This window comes from Melospiza melodia, chromosome 31, assembly GCF_035770615.1.
Source record: "Melospiza melodia melodia isolate bMelMel2 chromosome 31, bMelMel2.pri, whole genome shotgun sequence".
Lineage (NCBI taxonomy): Eukaryota > Metazoa > Chordata > Aves > Passeriformes > Passerellidae > Melospiza > Melospiza melodia.
The window spans coordinates 1,736,005-1,755,783 of record NC_086224.1 but is presented as its reverse complement, the minus strand read 5'-3'; the positions used below and the strand labels follow the sequence as shown (position 1 = coordinate 1,755,783).

General features: G+C 50.4%; 1 protein-coding gene across 1 annotated transcript; it reads left to right on the top strand.

The window, feature by feature from the left end:
- Positions 1 to 1,089: 1,089 nt before the first annotated feature.
- On the top strand, positions 1,090 to 19,035 carry CCNT1 (cyclin T1). The gene is made up of 9 exons (XM_063179151.1): positions 1,090 to 1,262; positions 3,481 to 3,562; positions 3,799 to 3,927; positions 6,551 to 6,611; positions 7,803 to 7,865; positions 9,131 to 9,176; positions 13,757 to 13,920; positions 14,264 to 14,334; positions 16,865 to 19,035. Exons 1-9 carry the CDS (start codon positions 1,090 to 1,092, stop codon positions 18,248 to 18,250), a joined length of 2,175 nt encoding a protein of 724 aa, XP_063035221.1. The 3' UTR covers positions 18,251 to 19,035.
- The last annotated feature ends 744 nt before the right edge of the window (positions 19,036 to 19,779 follow it).

The window sequence follows — 19,779 nt, the reverse complement described above, 5'->3', positions numbered from 1 at the left end:
GAGGGGGGGAGTGGGGGGGGCACTGGCCCCCTCATCCCAGCGCAGACCTGAGGTACTTTGTCCTTCGTGTGTACAGATAAATTATATATAAAACACTTTGGATACGAGCTGTGGCCTGGCCTGTGGGGCGTACGGGGGAGGGGGGGTCGGGATCCCGCGATCCCAGGGGGGGAAAACACCGGGAACCGGTGAGGAGGGGTCCCGGAGGGAGACACAGCCGAGTCCCGGTGTGAGGAGAGGGGGTGTCCCGGTAAAGGAACTTGTCTCACTGGGTAAAGGAAAGGGGGTGAAAAGTTGGTTGGGGGGGTACAGGCAACGTCTTGAGGCTGCGGGACCCCGGTAAAACCGGATCTTGGAGGACTGTGGGGCTCCCGGTGCTCCCGGGAGTAGGGGGGGAACATACCGGAGGGGTACACTGAGGGGGGGTTCGGGTTGGAGTGCCACCCCGGGTGTCAGTGCGTGGAAGGGGGAGGTGAGAAGCCGCTGGTGGGGCCACGGGGACCGCCCCGAGGTGCGGGAGTGTTGCGGGACCGCCCGAAACCGGAGCCCCTCACGGCGTGAGGGGAAGCGCGGGCGTCCCGGTAAGGGAAAGGGGGTGGAAAGTCGGTTGGGGGGGGCACAGGCAACGTGTTGGGGCTGCGGGAACCCGGTAAAACCGGATCTTGGAGGGGTGTGGAGCTCCCGGTGCTCCCGGGAGTAGTGGGAAACATACCGGAGGGGTACACTGAGGTCCCGGTGAGGCGGGGGTCTCGGGTTGGATACACCGGTATCCCGGCAGTCCTCGGGTGTCAGTGCGTAGAAGGGGGAGGTGAGAAACCGCTGGTGGCGCCACGGGAACCGCCTCGTGGTGCGGGACCGGCCGAAACCGGAGCCCCTCACGGCGTGAGGGCAAAGCGCGGGCGCCCCCTCAGCGGGCGGGGCGTGGCCCGTCCGCGAGGAGGGCGTGTCCTCTCTTAGCCCCGCCCCCTTAACGTCCCTCCCTGCTTTGGAACGCTCGCACCACCAACGGCCGCCCACCCGACGCTTGACGTCATCGCGCCGCCGCGCTGCGTGCGCACGCCGCGTCCCCCGCGCGGGCGCAGAGCCGCCATGGAGGCCTCGGCGGGCGGCGGCGGCGCCGGGCCCGGGCGGCGCTGGTACTTCAGCCGCGAGCAGCTGGAGCGGAGCCCATCCCGCCGCGCCGGCCTGGACCCCGACAAGGAGCTCTCGTACCGGCAGCAGGCGGCTAACCTGCTGCAGGACATGGGGCAGCGCCTCAACGTGTATCCGGCCGCGCTAGGCCGCGCTAGGCCGCGGGTGGGAGCGGGGCGGGGCGGGGAGAACCGGGAGGGAGTGAGGGGAGAGCCGCGAGTCGGTACCGGGAGAGGCGGGAGGGCGTGCGGGGAGACCTGAGTGTTGTGGGGATCGAGGGGAGCCCGGTTCCAGCTCGGTGCTGGGTGTCAGGAAGGCCCCGGCCGCTCTCGGGGCGGGGAGAGCCGGGCCCGGGGAGAGCCGGGAGTCGGTACGGAGAGAGCCGGGAGGGAGTGAGGAGGGAGCCGGGAGTCGGTACCGGGAGAGCTGAGTGTTGTGGGGATGGAGGGAAGCCCGGTTCCAGCTCGGCGCTGTGGTGTCGGGAAGGCCCGGCCGCTCTCGGGGCGGGGAGAGCCGGTAGTCGGTACGAGGAGAGCCGGGAGGGCGTGAGGAGAGAGCTGAGTGTTGTGAGGATCGAGGAGAGCCCGGTTCTAGCTCGGTGCTGCGGTGTCGGGAAGGCCGGGGCGGGGAGAGCCGGGACCGGGGGGGACCCGGGCGGGAGTGAGGAGAGAGCCGGGAGTCGGTACCGGGAGAGCGGGGAGAGCTGAGTGTTGTGGAGATCGAGGCGAGCCCGGTCCCGGCTCGGTGCTGCGGTGTCGGGAAGGCCCGGGCGGCTCTCGGGGCGGGCAAAGCCGCTTTTCCCGTTTTTGCCTCGGCAGATCGCGTTTGGGGCGCGGGGAAAGCTGTGCTGGAGTGTTGGAGAGGGAGAGCTTGGAAAGGGAGCTCGGGTGCGCCGAGCCCGGTTTGGGATCCAGGAGGTTTTGGGAAGGGAAAACACAACCGGAGAGGGGAGCGGGGACAGCCGAGCCCCTTTGGAGACCGCGGAAATTCCGTTCCAGGAGCAGGGAAAGCTGCGCTGGTGACTCGGGGAGGGCCGGCCCGGGAGTGGGGGGAGCCGAGCCCGTTTTGGGATTGAGGAAATCCGGTCGGAGGAGTGGGAAAAGCTGCACTGGGATGTTGGGAAAGCTCAGCCCGTGAGTGCCTGGGAAAGCTGAGCTTGTTTGAGGATGAAGGAGATCCCAAAAAGAATTTTGGGAGCAGGGAGAGCTCTCTTGGGGTGTTGGGAGCTGGGATTGAGGAAATCTGGTTAGAAGAGTGGGAGAAGCTGTACTGGGGTGTTGGGGAAGTCAGCCCATGAGTGACTGGGAAAGCTGAACTTATTTTAGGACAAAGTAATTCCTAAAAAGGATTTTGGGAGCAGGGAGAGCTGTGCCTGTTTGGGATGGAGGAAACCCCATTTTGGGAGCAGGGAGAGCTCTCCTGGAGTTTTGAGAGCTGGGGTTGAGGAAATCTGGGTAGAGGAGTGGGAAAAGCTGTACTGGGATGTTGGGAAAGCTCAGCCCGTGAGTGACTGGGACAGCTGAGCTTGTTCGAGGACCAAGAAGATCCCAAAAAGAATTTTGGGAGCAGGGAGAGCTCTCTTGGGGTGTTGGGAAGGCTCAGTTTGGTTATGGGGAGCACTGAGCCCGTTTTGGGATTGAGGAAATCTGGTTGGAAGAGTGGGAAAAGCTGTGCTGGGATGTTGGGAAAGCTCAGCCCATGAGTGCCTGGGAAAGCTGAGCTTGTTTGAGGATGAAGGAGATCCTAAAAAGGGTTTTGGGAGCAGGGAGAGCTCTCTTGGGGTGTTGGGAGCTGGGATTGAGGAAATCTGGTTAGAAGAGTGGGAGAAGCTGTACTGGGGTGTTGGGAAAGTCAGCCCATGAGTGCCTGGAAAAGCTGAACTTATTTTAGGACAAAGTAATTCCTAAAAAGGATTTTGGGAGCAGGGAGAGCTGTGCCTGTTTGGGATGGAGGAAACCTCATTTTGGGAGCAGGGAGAGCTCTCCTGGAGTTTTGGGAGCTGGGGTTGAGGAAATCTGGGTAGAGGAGTGGGAAAAGCTGTGCTGGGATGTTGGGAAAGCTCAGCCCATGAGTGACTGGGAAAGCTGAGCTTGTTTGAGGATGAAGGAGATCCTAAAAAGAATTTTGGGAGCAGGGAGAGCTCTCTTGGGGTGTTGGGAAGGCTCAGCTTGGTTATGGGGAGCACTGAGCCCGTTTTGGGGTTCAGGAGAGCTGTGTTAGGATGCAGGGAAGTGCCCTGGGAATGAGGGGAGGCTGTCCCATCTTGCTGTTGGTGTGTGGGCTCTGTTCCAGGGGCTCCCCTGGGTGTTTTGGGGGGTCTCTGTGCTTTTCCTTAACCCCCATTGCCAGCTCCCAGCTCACCATCAACACGGCCATCGTGTACATGCATCGCTTCTACATGGTGCAGTCCTTCACCCAGTTCCACAGGAATGTGAGTGCTGGGCTTTGAGGGGTGCTGGGAACCCCCAAATCCACTCCTGGGCAGGGGAACCCACCTTGGGAGGAGTTTTGGGAAGGCAAAGGGACCCTTTATGTCCCTCCTGTTGGTGGCCAGATCTGAACAGCCTTAATTAATTCCCTGCAGGAATATTAAGAATCCACCTGATTTATTTCTTTTCATCTTGAATTTAGTGACTTTTTAAGCAAACAGAGCATTTTCCTCCACAGTCAGTGGTGCCAGCAGCTCTTTTCCTGGCAGCCAAGGTGGAGGAGCAGCCAAGGAAGCTGGAGCACGTCATCAAGGTGGCACATGCCTGCCTGCACCCCCAGGAGCCTCTGCTGGACACCAAGAGTGAGGTGAGGATGGGGAGGAAGGCTTGGGGATGTGCTGGGAGAGCTGCAGGAGTGGGGATGGCATTGGAATCTTGGGGTTCCTCCACCTTGCTGAGGTGCTCAGGGGCAGCTCCTCCATCCAAGAGAGATTTGGGTTTCCCCAATCTGTGCAAAGCTTTTTTTTTTTTTCTCCTCTGCTGCACATCTGGATCCAGGTGTGCTGTGTGCCAGTGTCTGCAGGAGGAGCTTCAGTGTGGGAGAATGTGCCAGCATTTGTCTCAGTGGGTTAAAAATGTTGCTGGTCCCTCATCTCTCCTGGAGCTGAGCTGTGAGTCCTGCTGGAAGGGGCAGCTTTTTCCATGGAAATTGCCAGAAAATTAAAAAAAGAAAAGGCAGGAAAAGCTGATTCCTGCACTGCTCCTGTGGGGGATCAGCACCCAAACACTCTGATCCCTCTTTCTTAGAATCTCCAGATGTTTTGGGTTGCAAGGACCTTAAATCCCATCCCATTCCACCCACCTGCCACAAGCAGGGACATTTTCCAATATTTCATTTTGCTCTGAGCTCCATCCAGCCTGGCCTTGAACACTTTGAGAGCATCTCTTCCAGTCCCCCCATGGAGGGAAATTCCAATTTTTGCCTTGCAGAGAAGGGTGTTAGGAATGTGCAGGATTGTTCAGGAAATTCCCATTTTTGCCTTTCAGAGAAGGGTGTTAGGAATGTGCAGGGACAAGGAACATTTTTAACCTTGTGCAGGTTAAAAACCTTCCTGATCCCTCATCTCTCCAGCCAGCCCCTTTTAGCTGGAGCTGAGCAGTGACTCCTGCAGGAAGGGGCAGCTTTTTCCATGGAAATTTACAGAAAATTAAAAAAAAGGCAGGAAAAGGCAGGAAAAGCTCATTCCTGCACTGCTCCTGTGGGGGATCAGCACCCAAACCTCTTTCTTAAAATCTTTCTTAGAATCTCCAGATGTTTTGGGTTGCAAGGACCTTAAATCCCATCCCATTCCACCCATCTGCCACAAGCAGGGACATTTTCCAATATTTCATTTTGCTCTGAGCTCCATCCAGCCTGGCCTTGAACACTTGGAGGGAATCTCTTCCAGTCCCCCCATGCAGGGAAATCCCATTTTTTTCTTGGAGGGAAGGGTGTTAGGAATGTGCAGGATTGTTCAGGAAATTCCCATTTTTTCTCTTGGAGAGAAGGGTGTTAGGAATGTACAGGCTTGATCAGGAAATTCCCATTTTTCTCTTGGAGAGAAGGGTGTTAGGAATGTGCAGGCTTGATCAGGAAATTCCCATTTTTTCTCTTGGAGAGAAGGGTGTTAGGAATGTGCAGGGACAAGGAACATTTTTAACCTTGTGCAGGTTAAAAACCTTCCTGATCCCTCATCTCTCCAGCCAGCCCCTTTTAGCTGGAGCTGAGCAGTGACTCCTGCTGGAAGGGGCAGCTTTTTCCATGGAAATTTACAGAAAATTTAAAGCAAAAAAAGGCAGGAAAAGCTGATTCCTGCACTGCTCCTGTGGGGGTTCAGCACCCAAACTCTCTGATCCCTCTTTTTTAGAATCTCCAGATGTTTTGGGTTGCAAGGACCTTAAATCCCATCCCATTCCACCCACCTGCCACAAGCAGGGACATTTTCCAATATTTCATTTTGCTCTGAGCTCCATCCAGCCTGGCCTTGAACACTTGCAGGGAATCTCTTCCAGTCCCCCCATGCAGGGAAATCCCATTTTTTTCTTGGAGGGAAGGGTGTTAGGAATGTGCAGGCTTGTTCAGGAAATTCCCATTTTTGCCTTTCAGAGAAGGGTGTTAGGAATGTGCAGGGACAAGGAACATTTTTAACCTTGTGCAGGTTAAAAACCTTCCTGATCCCTCATCTCTCCAGCCAGCCCCTTTTAGCTGGAGCTGAGCAGTGACTCCTGCTGGAAGGGGCAGCTTTTTCCATGGAAATTTGCAGAAAATTGAAAGCAAAAAAGGCAGGAAAAGCTGATTTTTTCATTTTCCATCTTGCTCTGAGCTCCATCCAGCCTGGCCTTGAACACTTGGAGGGAATCTCTTCCAGTCCCCCCATGGAGGGAAATTCCAATTTTTGCCTTGCAGAGAAGGGTGTTAGGAATGTGCAGGATTGTTCAGGAAATTCCCATTTTTCTCTTGGAGAGAAGGGTGTTAGGAATGTGCAGGATTGTTCAGGAAATTCCCATTTTTGCCTTTCAGAGAAGGGTGTTAGGAATGTGCAGGCTTGTTCAGGAAATTCCCATTTTTGCCTTTCAGAGAAGGGTGTTAGGAATGTGCAGGGGTAAGGAACATTTTTAACCTTGTTCAGGTTAAAAACCTTCCTGATCCCTCATCTCTCCAGCCAGCCCCTTTTAGCTGGAGCTGAGCAGTGACTCCTGCTGGAAGGGGCAGCTTTTTCCATGGAAATTTGCAGAAAATTGAAAGCAAAAAAGGCAGGAAAAGCTGATTTTTTCATTTTCCATCTTGCTCTGAGCTCCATCCAGCCTGGCCTTGAACACTCGGAGGGAATCTCTTCCAGTCCCCCCATGGAGGGAAATTCCAATTTTTGCCTTGCAGAGAAGGGTGTTAGGAATGTGCAGGATTAATCAGTGCCTCTCCATGAGTAACCTGCCTGTCCTCTCAACCCCAGGCTTACCTGCAGCAAGCCCAAGACCTGGTCATTCTAGAGAGCATAATCCTACAGACCCTGGGTAAGTTCCTCAGAGCGGCCGGACCGACCCCAGAGCCAGGAGAATTCCACAACAAAACCTGTTTTTAACATCAATTTTTCAGGTGGAACCCGTGCCAGGCTTGTTGCTGAGAGATTTAAGTGTGGTTTGTCACTTTTTTGGGGTTTTTTTTTCCCTAAAAAAATCAGGATTTGTGCTGTTTGGACACTTGTTTTTTGTCCTGGGTTGTGCTTTCCAGTTTAATTATAGAATGATGGAATGGTTTGGGTTTGAGGGGACTTTAAAGAGCATCCAATTCCAGGCCATAATACTCCAGTTCTGTTGCAGGAAGCAGTTTGTACTGAGAAATGTCTTTAAAAAATGGGTTAAAACTGAATATTTTGATTAAAGAATTAAATGGGGGGAAAATCTCCAGAACTCAACAAACCAGGAGGAATTTCTGGGTGTTTGTTCTGGGTGTAGGATTGTGACTGGTGGAGCTGGTGCCCTGTTTCTTTATCAAATGTACTGTTCAAAGTGGTGTTCACTAACAAATATTCTGTTTCAGAGGCAGTTTTTAGGTAGATTTTTCCCTCCAAAAGAGCAGAATTTGTTATTCCTGACTGGACTCAGAGCAGACTCCGTGTCCCTCCATCAGTGTAGCTGTGAGCCACAAACCTGTGGCTAAACCCATCCCAATTCTGCAGCCTCTCAATTCTCCAGGGACCTTCTAAAACCCCCAAATTCTTCCAGAACATTCTGCAGATCTGCTGTGCACATGGACCAGTTGGAATTTTATTTTTTTTTTCCCCTTTTTCAAACAGAATTCCCAAAGTGAGGAGGAAGCAGGAGCCAGGATTAAACTCAGTTGTCCTCAATGCTTTAGGCCCATTCAAAGGGAAAACAAATCTGCTTCCTCTCAGCTTTTTGGGTGAGAGAAATCCCTTGGAGCAGATGCCATTGTGTTTGCCTTCCTCCCAGCTGCTTCAAGAGGCTTTTGTCTTGCTATTTTTAAAAATTCTTTAATGGTTGTTTTGTTTCCAGTGAGGCCTTTCAGAAGCTGGGAGGTCTGGCAGCAGCAGCAACTTTCTGAGTTTGTAGCTGGACAAATTTGAGGCTTCTGGATACAGGAAAAAAAAATGGGTTCCTCTATTCCTGCAGGGCTGTGGGTGGGAAGGGATGCAGGAAAACACAAATCCAGGTTCTGATGGATCTTTGTCTGTGTCCTTCCAGGCTTTGAGATCACCATTGACCATCCTCACACCCATGTGGTGAAGTGCACCCAGCTTGTCCGAGGTGAGAGGGGGAATTGGGAGGGGAAATAGGGGGAAATTTCCAGCTGGGATTGCTCCAGAGCTTCCCAGAACCTGGAATGGGTTGGGTTGGGTTGGGTTGGGAGGGCAAGGACAATTCCCACTTCTCTTGGTTGTTCCAGCTTGGCCTTGGAACACTTCTAGAGATGGGGCAGCCACAGATTCTCTGGGCAGTCAGGGCCTTCCCACCCTCACAGGGATTTCTTTCAAATTTCCCATTTTATTTTTATCTTTTCCAAATGAAAAAACCATTCCCCCTTTTCCTGCCACTCCAGAATCCCACTTCAGCTCTATTGGAACCTGAAAAGGCACAACAGGGTCACCCCAGAGCTGAAAATTCCCAATTTTCCAGGCTGAAAATTCCCAATTCTCCCAGCTTTTCTTCCCAGGAGAGCTGCTCCATCCCTCTGATTCTCAAAGGGATCCCTCACAGGGAGGGATTTCTTCCCAATTTCCCATTTTATTCTCCCTTTTCTAAGTGAAAAACCATTCCTGCCACTCCAGAGCTTATTGGAATGTTAAAAGCTACAACAGGGTCACCCCAGAGCCTTGTCCAGGCTGAAAATTCCCAATTTTCCCAGCTTTTCTTCCCAGGAGAGCTGATCCATTCCTTTGATTCTCAAAAAAATCCTTCACAGGGAGGGATTTCTTCCCAAATTCCCATTTTATTTTCCCTTTTCCAAGTGAAAAACCATTCCTGCCACTCCAGAGTCCCACTTCAGCTCTCTTGGAACCTGAAAAGCCACAACAGGGTCACCCCAGAGCTGAAAATTCCCAATTTTCCCAGATTTCCCTCCCAGGAGAGCTGCTCCATCCCTCTGATTCTCAAAAAAATCCTTCACAGGGAGGGATTTCTTCCCAATTTCCCATTTTATTTTTATCTTTTCCAAGTGAAAAACCAGTCCTGCCACTCCAGAATCCCACTTCAGCTCTATTGGAACCTGAAAAGGCACAACAGGGTCACCCCAGAGCTGAAAATTCCCAATTTTCCCAGATTTTCCCCCCAGGAGAGCTGCTCCATCCCTCTGATTCTCAAAATAAAGACATTTTTAGATGATTCAGGCATTTTTAGATGGTTTTTAGACTCTTCTGAACCACACAAAGCTCTCAGTGAGCAGCAATTCCCCAAATCCTTGTGGCTGTGGCCTGGTCAATCTGTGGGTGGCCCATGGTTCTTGCACTAAAAAAACATGAAAATTATGCAAATAACACCCTGATTGTTCTTATTTTTATTTTTTTTTCTTGCAGCCAGCAAGGACTTGGCACAAACTTCCTATTTCATGGCTACAAACAGGTTATTATTTTATAATTTTATAATTGGTTGATCATTTATCTTGCTGCTCCAGAGGCATTGCTCAGCTGGGAATCCCACAGGAAGAGCCTTGAGGAAAGGTTCCAACCATTTTTCCTGCCAGCTGCTGGGTAAAATGAGCTGGAAAATAAGGCAGATGGGATAATCAGAAGCTTCACTGCTTATTTAATAGGAATTTAGATGTGAAAGTTTGCAAAAAAACCCCCAAACAAATCAAAAAGATTGAGGGGGAAATGAGTATATAAATTTTTTTCTTGCTTATTCCTGGGTGTTGGAGAGTTTGCACTCAAGAAGGTGCTGTGGAAATTGGCCACAAATATGGTTTGTACCCCCCAAAAAAAAGGCTGATTTGGGGCATAAATGAAGAAAAAATCAAGCACAATTTTTTTGTATGGGTTGTTTTACCCCTAAGTTTTCCCTGGAAAGAAAAATCACTCCCAAGTTCTTATTTTGGGTTGTTTTGTCCCTAAATTTTCCCTGGAAAGGAAAATCAGCCTTAAGTTCTTAGTTCTTCTTGTTTTGTCCTTCAGTTTTCCCTGGAAATGAAAATCAGCCCCAGATTCTTTCTCTGCTTTGTTTTGTCCCTAAATTTTCACTGCCAGCTTGATGCCAGGATTTTATTAGTATTATTATTAAATTTAATTATTAAATTTTAATTTAATTAATATAGTTATTGATTAAATCAAGAAATAAAATTATTACTTTTATTAGGAGTATTTCTAAATTTAATTTCCTGTATTATCATCTCCAGACAAATAATGGAGTTCATGTTTGGAACAGCCATGAAAAACCCTGAATTTTTAGGAAATTACAGGGGGAAAAGTGGTTTAGGTGCCAACATAGGTGAAACTGCAAGGCTGGAGATTCCTCCCTGAATTTTCACTGCCAGCCTGATGGCATCACTTTTGTTGAGATTATTTCTAAATTTCATTTCCTGGATTATCAGCTCCAGACAAATGGAATTTATGCTTGGAACAGCCATGAAAAACACGGAATTTTTAGGAAATTACAGAGGGAAAAGTGGTTTAGGTGCCAACATAGGTGAAACTGCAAGGCTGGAGATTCCAACCTAAATTTTCACTGCCAGCCTGATGGCATCACTTTAATTAGGATTATTTCCAAATTGAGTTTATCATCTTCAGGCAAATGGAGTTTGTGTTTGGAACAGACATGAAAAACACAGAATTTTTAGGGAATTCAGGGAAAAGTGGTTTAGGTGCCAACATAGGTGAAACTGCAAGGCTAGAGATTCCTCCAAGCTCTGTCTGGGAATGTGATTTCCCTTTTCCACCTGGGAGGTGTTTCCTGCTCACCTTCAGTGTTTGTTGAAGATGTTTTGTGCTCCAAAGGGCACCCTGTGCATTTCCACCCTCAGGAATGTGCTGGTGCTGATATTTGGGTAAACACAGCCCTAAAACCTGGTTTATCCCTGCAGCCAGAATTTCAAAGCCATGGGATTAGGAGTTAAGGCTGTAATTGAGGGAAAATCCAGGCAGAAAGTGTGAGAAGAGCTTTGGTTTTACCTGAGAAAAGCAGTTCTGGCATGAACTTGAATTAATCCTTGTGTTCCCTTTGGTTTCATTCTGGCAGGGTTAAGTCTCTTTGTTGTCCTTGAATTTCTCTCTCCCAAGGTTCTGAATTTCTCTGGATAAACCCAGAATCCATAAAACATGAGGATTTTTGGTTGTAGATGCCAAACTTCAACTTCTCCACTTTTCACTGATGGGAAAGGTGGTGAGATGGTGGCAGAATCCCCAAAAGGCCCATCCAGGAGTGGGCAAATCCCACATTCAAGATTTGGTTTCTGTGTTTCCTTAAGCTCTGGTGTCCTCATAATCCCTCAGTTCTGGTCCTGGTGCTGCCCACACACTCCCAGCACTCATGGCCACGTGGAAAATTAATTTATTAATGAAAAATATTTCATAGATCACCTGGCTCAGGTTCTCTTCAGCATCAGGTGTATTCCTAAAAATCCTTTGGGAAGGAACAGACCCTTCCTAAAGCTGCTCCTTGGGTGCCATCTGGGAGTTGTGCTTGGAATTTTTCTCCCCAAAGCAGAGGTGGGGCTGGCAGGACTGACTTTTGTCCTTGGAGATCCCAAATTTTCTGTAGCAAAACAGGGATCAACAAGGAAACCAATGGAGGAGATGCCAAATTTTTCTGTAGCAAACCAAGAATGACCAGAGATGGAGAAAATTCCAACTTTCCTGTAGCAAAACAGGGATGAGCAAAAAATCAGACAAATTTCTCTTCATGAGCAGAGCTGGGGCTGGTGCCCAGTGATTTTTTTCCCCTTGGAGGGGAATCCCAAATTTCCTGCATGAAAAGAGGAATAAACAGGGAAATTGATGGATGAGATCCCAAATTTCCTGCATCAAAACAGGGATAAACAGGGAAATTGGTGGAGGAGATCCCAAATTTCTAGTAGTAAAACAAGGATGAGATCCTCCTCAGAGCAGAGGTTGGTGGGGTGACCTCAGCACTGATTTTCTTTCTTTTGGAGGAGATCCCAAATTTCCTGTAACAAAATGGGGATGAGCAAAAAATCAGACAAATTTCTCTTCATGAGCAGAGGTGGGGCTGGTCCCCAGTGACTTTTCCCCTTTGGAGGGGAATGCCAAATTTCCTGTATCAAAAGAGGGAAATTGGTGGAAGAGATCCTAAATTTCCTGTAGTAAAACAAGGAAATTGGTGGAAGAGATCCCAAATTTCCTGTATCAAAAGAGGGAAATTGGTGGAGGAGATCCCAAATTTCCTGTATCAAAAGAGGGAAATTGGTGGAGGAGATCCCAAATTTCCTGCATCAGAAGAGGGAAATTGGTGGAAGAGATCCCAAATTTCCTGTAGTAAAATGAGGATGAGTTTCTCCTCAGAGCAGAGGTTGGTTGGGGTGACCTCAGTGCTGGTTTTCTTTCTCTTGGAGGAGATTCCAAATTTCTTTCATGAAAAGACAGATGAACAGGGAAATTGGTGGGGGAGATCCCAAATTTCCAGCATCAAAAGAAGGATAAACAGGGAAACTGGTGGAGGAGATCCTGAATTTCCTGTAACAAAACAGGGATATGTTTCTCCTCAGAGCAGAGGTTGGTGGGGTGACTGATTTTCTTTCTTTTGGAGGAGATCCCAAATTTCCTGTAGTAAAACAGGGAAATTGGTGGAGGAGATCCCAAATTTCCTGCATCAAAAGAGGGAAATTGGTGGAGGAGATCCCAAATTTCCTTCATGAAAAGACAGATGAACCGGGAAATTGGTGGGGGAGATCCCAAATTTCCTGCATCAAAAGAGGGATAAACAGGGAAACTGGTGGAGGAGATCCTGAATTTCCTGTGACAAAACAGGGATATGTTTCTCCTCAGAGCAGAGGTTGGTGGGGTGACTGATTTTCTTTCTTTTGGAGGAGATCCCAAATTTCCTGTAGTAAAACAGGGAAATTGGTGGAGGAGATCCCAAATTTCCTGCATCAAAAGAGGGAAATTGGTGGAAGAGATCCCAAATTTCCTGTAGTAAAATGAGGATGAGTTTCTCCTCAGAGCAGAGGTTGGTTGGGGTGACCTCAGCGCTGATTTTCTTTCTTTTGGAGGAGATCCCAAATTTCCTGCATCAAAAGAGGGAAATTGGTGGAAGAGATCCCAAATTTCCTGTAGTAAAATGAGGATGAGTTTCTCCTCAGAGCAGAGGTTGGTTGGGGTGACCTCAGTGCTGATTTTCTTTCTTTTGGAGGAGATCCCAAATTTCTTTCATGAAAAGACAGATGAGCAGGGAAATTGGTGGAGGAGATCCCAAATTTCCTGCATCAAAAGAGGGATAAACAGGGAAACTGGTGGAGGAGATCCTGAATTTCCTGTGACAAAACAGGGATATGTTTCTCCTCAGAGCAGAGGTTGGTGGGGTGACCTCAGAGGTTGTTGGGGTGACTGATTTTCTTTCTTTTGGACGAGATCCCAAATTTCCTGTAGTAAAACAGGGAAATTGGTGGAGGAGATCCCAAATTTCCTGCATCAAAAGAGGGAAATTGGTGGAGGAGATCCCAAATTTCCTTCATGAAAAGACAGATGAACTGGGAAATTGGTGGAGGAGATCCCAAATTTCCTGCATCAAAAGAGGGATAAACAGGGAAACTGGTAGAGGAGACCCCGAATTTCCTGTAACAAAACAGGGATATGTTTCTCCTCAGAGCAGAGGTTGGTGGGGTGACTGATTTTCTTTCTTTTGGAGGAGATCCCAAATTTCCTGTAGTAAAACAGGGAAATTGGTGGAGGAGATCCCAAATTCCCTGCATCAAAACAAGGACGAATTTCTCTGCAGATCCCCAGTGACTTTTCCCCTCTCAGAAAATCTCCCAAATTACCTCCACACAAAACCTGCTGGAGAGGAGCTGAACCCAAACTCCCTGTTTGAAAACAAGCCCCAACCAAGCTGTGCTGGAGCAGGATGGAGCTGCCTGTGCCCCAGGGTCCTTCTGGGGTGCTCCAGAGGGCCGCAATCCCCCCAAAATCCCGCGTGGATCTGCAGCTCAGGCGTGGGAGTTGATGGGTTTTTGTTTTCTCTCCCGGTGACGTCAGCCTGCACCTGACCACCTTCAGCCTGCAGTACACCCCTCCCGTTGTGGCCTGCGTCTGTATCCACCTGGCCTGTAAGTGGTCCAACTGGGAGATCCCAGTCTCCACGGACGGCAAGCACTGGTGGGAGTACGTTGATGGCACTGTAACTCTGGAGCTCTTAGATGGTAAGTTTGGGAGAGAGAGGTGTTGTTTTTTTTTTTTTTTTTTTCCTCCCCCCTGCAAAAGGCAGCTTAAAAAATTATTTTGGCATCGTTGGTCCTGGGTCTGATGGTTCCAGCATCGCCTCATGGGCTCTCCAGGAGTTTCAGGGCTTGGTGAGGTTTTCCAGCAGCAGCAGCAGCTTCTGTAGCACCACAGAGGAATGAGTTTGAACGGGTCAGATTGTCAGGATGTCCCTCCTGGCGCAGCTCCATCCCACCAGTAGCTCCGTGTGGCAGATGAGGGGGTTTGTCCTGCTGGACTGGGGCTGTTCTGACCCTCCTGCTTGGCTTTGTGTCTCCTCTGCAGAACTGACTCATGAATTCCTGCAGATCCTTGAGAAAACTCCCAGCCGGCTGAAACGGATCCGGAACTGGCGGGTAAGAACCTCGGCCACGGGCTGGGATTCCTTGGGGAATCAACGTGCAGGACAGCAAGGGAGGGAGCTGTGTGTGGGATTGGGATACTGTGGGTGATGCTTGTGGTGCTGAAGTTCATCTGTTGTGAGTTAACTTGTACAGAAATTGTACAGAAATTGTGTGTGGAATTGGGACACTGTGTGATGCTTGTGATGCTTGAGTTCATCTGTTGTGATTTATACATAAATTGTGTGTGGAATTGGGACACTGTGTGTGATGCTCGTGGTGCTCGAGTTCATCTGTTTTGAATTAACCTGTACAGAAATTGTGTGTGGAATTGGGACACTGTGTGATGCTTGTGGTGCTCGAGTTCATCTGTTGTGATTTATACAGAAATTGTGTGTGGAATTGGGACACTGTGTGATGCTCATGGTGCTCGAGTTCATCTGTTTTGAATTAACCTGTACAGAAATTGTGTGTGGAATTGGGACACTGTGTGATGCTCGTGGTGCTTAAGTTCATCTGTTGTGATTTAACTTGTACAGAAATTGTGTGTGGAATTTGTATACTGTGTGATGCTTGTGGTGCTCGAGTTCATCTGTTGTGATTTGTACAGAAAATGTGTGTGGAATTGGGATACTGTGTGTGATGCTTGTGGTGCTGAAGTTCATCTGTTGTGATTTAATTTGTACAGAAATTGTACATAAATTGTGTGTGGAATTGTGACACTGTGTGTGATGCTCGTGGTGCTCGAGTTCATCTGTTTTGAATTAACCTGTACAGAAATTGTGTGTGGAATTGGGACACTGTGTGTGGTGCTGAAGTTCATCTGTTGTAATTTAACTTGTACAGAAATTGTACATAAATTGTGTGTGGAATTGGGACACTGTGTGATGCTTGTGGTGCTCGAGTTCATCTGTTGTGAATTGTACAGAAATTGTGGAATTGGGACACTGTGTGTGGTGCTGAAGTACATCAGTTGTGATTTAACTTGTACAGAAATTGTGTGTAGAATTGGGATACTGTGTGTGATGCTCGTGGTGCTCGAGTTCATCTGTTTTGAATTAACCTGTACAGAAATTGTGTGTGGAATTGGGACACTGTGTGTGGTGCTGAAGTACATCAGTTGTGATTTAACTTGTACAGAAATTGTACAGAAATTGTGTGTGGAATTGGGACACTGTGTGTGATGCTTGTGGTGCTCAAGTTCATCTGTTGTGATTTAGCTTGTACAGAAATTGTGTGTGGAATTGGGATACTGTGTGTGATGCTCGTGGTGCTGAAGTTCATCTGTTGTGATTTGTACAGAAATTGTGTGTGGAATTTGTATACTGTGTGATGCTTGTGGTGCTCGAGTTCATCTGTTGTGATTTCTACAGAAATTGTGTGTGGAATTGGGATACTGTGTGATGCTCGTGGTGCTTGAGTTCATCTGTTGTGATTTAACTTGTACAGAAATTGTACAGAAATTGTGTGTGGAATTGGGACACTGTGTGTGATGCTCATGGTGCTCGAGTTCATCTGTTGTGATTTTTACAGAAATTGTGTGTGGAATTGGCACACTGTGTGTGATGCTCGTGGTGCTCGAGTTCATCTGTTTTGAATTAACCTGTACAGAAATTGTGTGTGGAATTGGGATACTGTGTGTGATGCTCGTGGTGCTGAAGTTCATCTGTTGTGATTTGTACAGAAATTGTGTGTGGAATTTGTATACTGTGTGATGCTTGTGGTGCTCGAGTTCATCTGTTGTGATTTAACTTGTACAGAAATTGTGTGTGGAATTGGGATACTGTGTGTGATGCTTGTGGTGCTCAAGTTCATCTGTTGTGATTTGTACAGAAATTGTGTGTGGAATTTGTATGCTGTGTGATGCTCGTGGTGCTCGAGTTCATCTGTTGTGATTTGTACAGAAATTGTGTGTGGAATTGGGATAATGTGTGTGATGCTCATGGTGCTTGAGTTCATCTGTTGTGAATTAACTTGTACAGAAATTGTGTGTGGAATTGGGATACTGTGTGTGATGCTTGTGGTGCTCGAGTTCATCTGTTGTGATTTATACAGAAATTGTGTGTGGAATTGGGATATTGTGTGTGGTGCTGAAGTACATCAGTTGTGATTTAACTTGTACAGAAATTGTAGAGAAATTGTGTGTGGAATTGGGACACTGTGTGTGATGCTTGTGGTGCTCGAGTTCATCTGTTGTGATAGAACTTGCACAGAAATTGTGTGTGGAATTTGTATACTGGGTGATGCTTGTGGTGCTCGAGTTCATCTGTTGTGATAGAACTTGTACAGAAATTGTGTGTGGAATTGGGATACTGTGTGTGGTGCTCGAGTTCATCTGTTGTGATTTAACTTGTACAGAATTTTGGTTTTCCAGCTGCATTAGCAGCCCTGCTTCCAGGGGTTGGGAATTTTTCTACAAGGAGGGATGGGAGCAGAGTGGATCTGTCTGTAAAGAAGACCTTGCACTGTCCAGCTGAGCTGCTTGGATCACACCAACTCCATCAACACCCCTGAGTAAACACCCACTGATCTGTTTTAATTCCAGGCCTCTCAAGCAGCCAGGAAATCCAAAACCGACGACCACGGCGACGACGAGAACCTGTCGGAGCAGACAATCCTCAACATGATCTCCAGGAACAACAGCTCGGACATGAACATCGCCGGCCTCATGAGCATGTCCACATCCTCCACGGCCGGAGCGGGGCCGGCTCTCCCGGCCTCCACCGATTCCCCCGGGGAGCCGAGCGCCGCCGACCCGTCCCAGGCCGATCATTGGCACCCCCTGGCCAAGCTGGACGTCCACAGGACTAACGAGGCCACGTCAGGCACTGAGCACCAGCAGCAGGACGGTGCTGCTGCTGCCTACCCCAAGCAGAGCACCAAGAACGCGCCCTCGGCCAAGGTGTCCCTCAAGGAATACCGGGCCAAGCACGCCGAGGAATTGGCGGCGCAGAAGCGGCAGCTGGAAAATATGGAGGCGAACGTGCGCTCCCAATACGCCTACGCTGCTCAAAACCTCCTGGTGCAGCAGCAGAGGGAGAGGGAAGGGCAGCAGGACAGCAACCCCTCCCCAATCGTCCTGAAAATCCCCAGCACGGGGCAGGAGAACCCAGGCAGCGCCGACAAGGGTGACAAAGCTCTCAAGATGAGGATCCCGGCGGTGGCGGGAGGCGGGGAGAGGCCCATCCCCTCCAAGCAGGAGGATATCAAGATGCGGCTCAAAGTGCCGGCTCCCGGAGACAGACACAGCTCTGCAGACGAGAGCAGCAGCAGCAGCAGCGGCAAGAGCAGGGAGTACAAAGAGAAGCACAAGGGCCACTCATCCAACCACCACCACCACCACCACAACCACCACTCGCACAAACACTTGCACGCCCAGCTCGGCGCCGGCCCCAGCACCGCGCCCAAGCGCCCGGGGGACTCCAAACACGGCGCCCAAGCCGGCGCTGCCGCCGCCCCCCACAAGGGCTACGGGCCCCTGGCACCCACCCGCAAAAGACCCCTGCCCGAGGAGCCCCCTGCCATGCCCCACGAGCACCAGCCCAAGGTGGGCAAAGTCTCCAAAGGGCCCGGAGTGCCGTTCCCGTATGCCCACCTGGCCGGGGCTGCCCACCTGGCCGGGCACAGCTCGGATTTAGCGCAGCCCAGCAAAGCTCGGGGCGCTCACAAATCGGACAAGGGGCCCTCGGGGGCCAACGGGCACAACGTCAGCCAGGCCAGTGACTATCAGGACACGGTGAACATGCTGCACTCGCTGCTGAGCGCTCAGGGCATGCAGCCCACGCAGCCCCCAGCCTTCGAATTCCACTCGTACGAGCTCCTGAACCCCCGGGCTTCCAGCGGCTCCAGAGCTGCCAGCAACACGGACAAGCCCCGACCGCCCCCTCTGCCCTCGGAACCGCCCCCTCCGCTGCCTCCCCTCCCCAAATAACCCCTCCCCCTTTTTACTACTGAGTCCAGAGCCCGAGCCCGAACCCTGCGGGGCTTTTCTAAGGGCTTTTTGATCTCCACTGCCTCACGAAGAACTTATTTTATTATAATATAACTTTTATTATTGATATTTAGTTGTTAAAAGCTGTGAAAGGATAAGGAACCCTTTCTCTATTCCTCCCTTTTTCCCCCATAGGCTCCTCCAGTTAGTGTTGGGCTTTGACCCCCCCATCTGGGGAACGTGGGGGATATTTAAAATATGTCACAGAAAATTTAAGATGTTTTACAAATAATTTAAGCATTAACTTATATCTCAGTGGTTTGGTTCCTTTTAATTTCGAGGGGCTGTGGCAGAGCCTGGGGGGACTTTTGGGGGAGGTTCCATTTGAGGCATTGGTGTTGAGTTTTTGGAGGGATGGGAGCTGGGTTTCTTTTCCTTGCCCCTGCACCTGTTCTGCTTTGAGATTCTGTCTCCATCCCTTGCTCCCTTCCTGCAGATCCCTGGATTTCCTCTGGAAAAATCCAGGATTCCCACTGGGATCTGGGATGAGAAAGTGCCAGGCTGGTCCTGTAGGCACCATGCCCGGGGCAGCCCTTCAGGGAATCAATTGGCACAAGGCTGTGCCCAGCTGAGCTGGGAGCAGCTCCTCCTGAAACCTCAGCCCAGGGCCAGGGGACCTGCCAGGGTTTGGGTTGAATATTTGAGGAAAAAAGCCCTATTTCCTTTTTTAGACTTGACTTTTCTGACCTTCAATAAATGGGTGGTCTCTGGATGCTTTTGGGAAACTCTTGTTCCACGTCGAGCTTGATTTTAGGAGGAACTGCTGCTACCAAACCCCCTCCAAGGATCTGGGCACTGATTTGGTCCAGTTTTGGGACCAATTCTTGGATTTCAGGCCCATCCCTTGCTTCCCTTCCCAATTTTGGAGCCCCTCTTGGAGGCGGCTCCTCCCGGGATGTCGTGGCTCTGTCGGTTCATGGCAGGCTCGGGAAACCGGGAGGGCACCGAGTGATGCCGGGGGTGCCCAGGGTGGTGCTGTGGGACCGAGCCCAGAGCATCTCCTGACCCGGAGCCAAAACCCGGTCCCGCCTCGTTCCCCCTCTCCACCCCCGGTTTTGGGGCCGGTGTCCTGGCCCGGTATGCGCCCCTGTCGTGGCCCGGGACCCCCCTCTCCCCCGGTGTCCTGGCTCGGGATCCGCCCCAGTCCTGTCCCGGGAGCCCCGCCCCGGTGTCCTGGCTCGAGACCCCCCCTCTCCCCCGGTATCCTGGCTCGGGATCTGCCCCAGTCCTGTCCCGGGACCCCCGCCCCGGTGTCCTGGCCCGGGACCCCCTCTTCCCCTGGGACCCGCCCCAGCCCTGTCCCGGGACCCCCTCTTCCCCTGGGACCCGCCCCAGTCCTGGCCCGGGACCCCGCTGTCCCCTGGGTCCTGTCCCGGGATTCGCCCCGGTCCTGTCCCGCTCCCGCCGCCCCCACGTGTCGCGTTCCCGCCGCGCCGCCCCCACGTGACCCTAGGAAGGCGTGGTCTCTC

Bases quoted from the DNA above. Each gene is read 5' to 3' on its own strand.
- CCNT1 (XM_063179151.1), top strand. From the start codon at position 1,090: ATGGAGGCCTCGGCGGGCGGCGGCGGCGCCGGGCCCGGGCGGCGCTGG. The intron at 6,612-7,802 runs GTAAGTTCCTCA...GTGTCCTTCCAG, and splicing joins CATAATCCTACAGACCCTGG to GCTTTGAGATCACCATTGAC. The intron at 7,866-9,130 runs GTGAGAGGGGGA...TTTTTCTTGCAG, and splicing joins GTGCACCCAGCTTGTCCGAG to CCAGCAAGGACTTGGCACAA.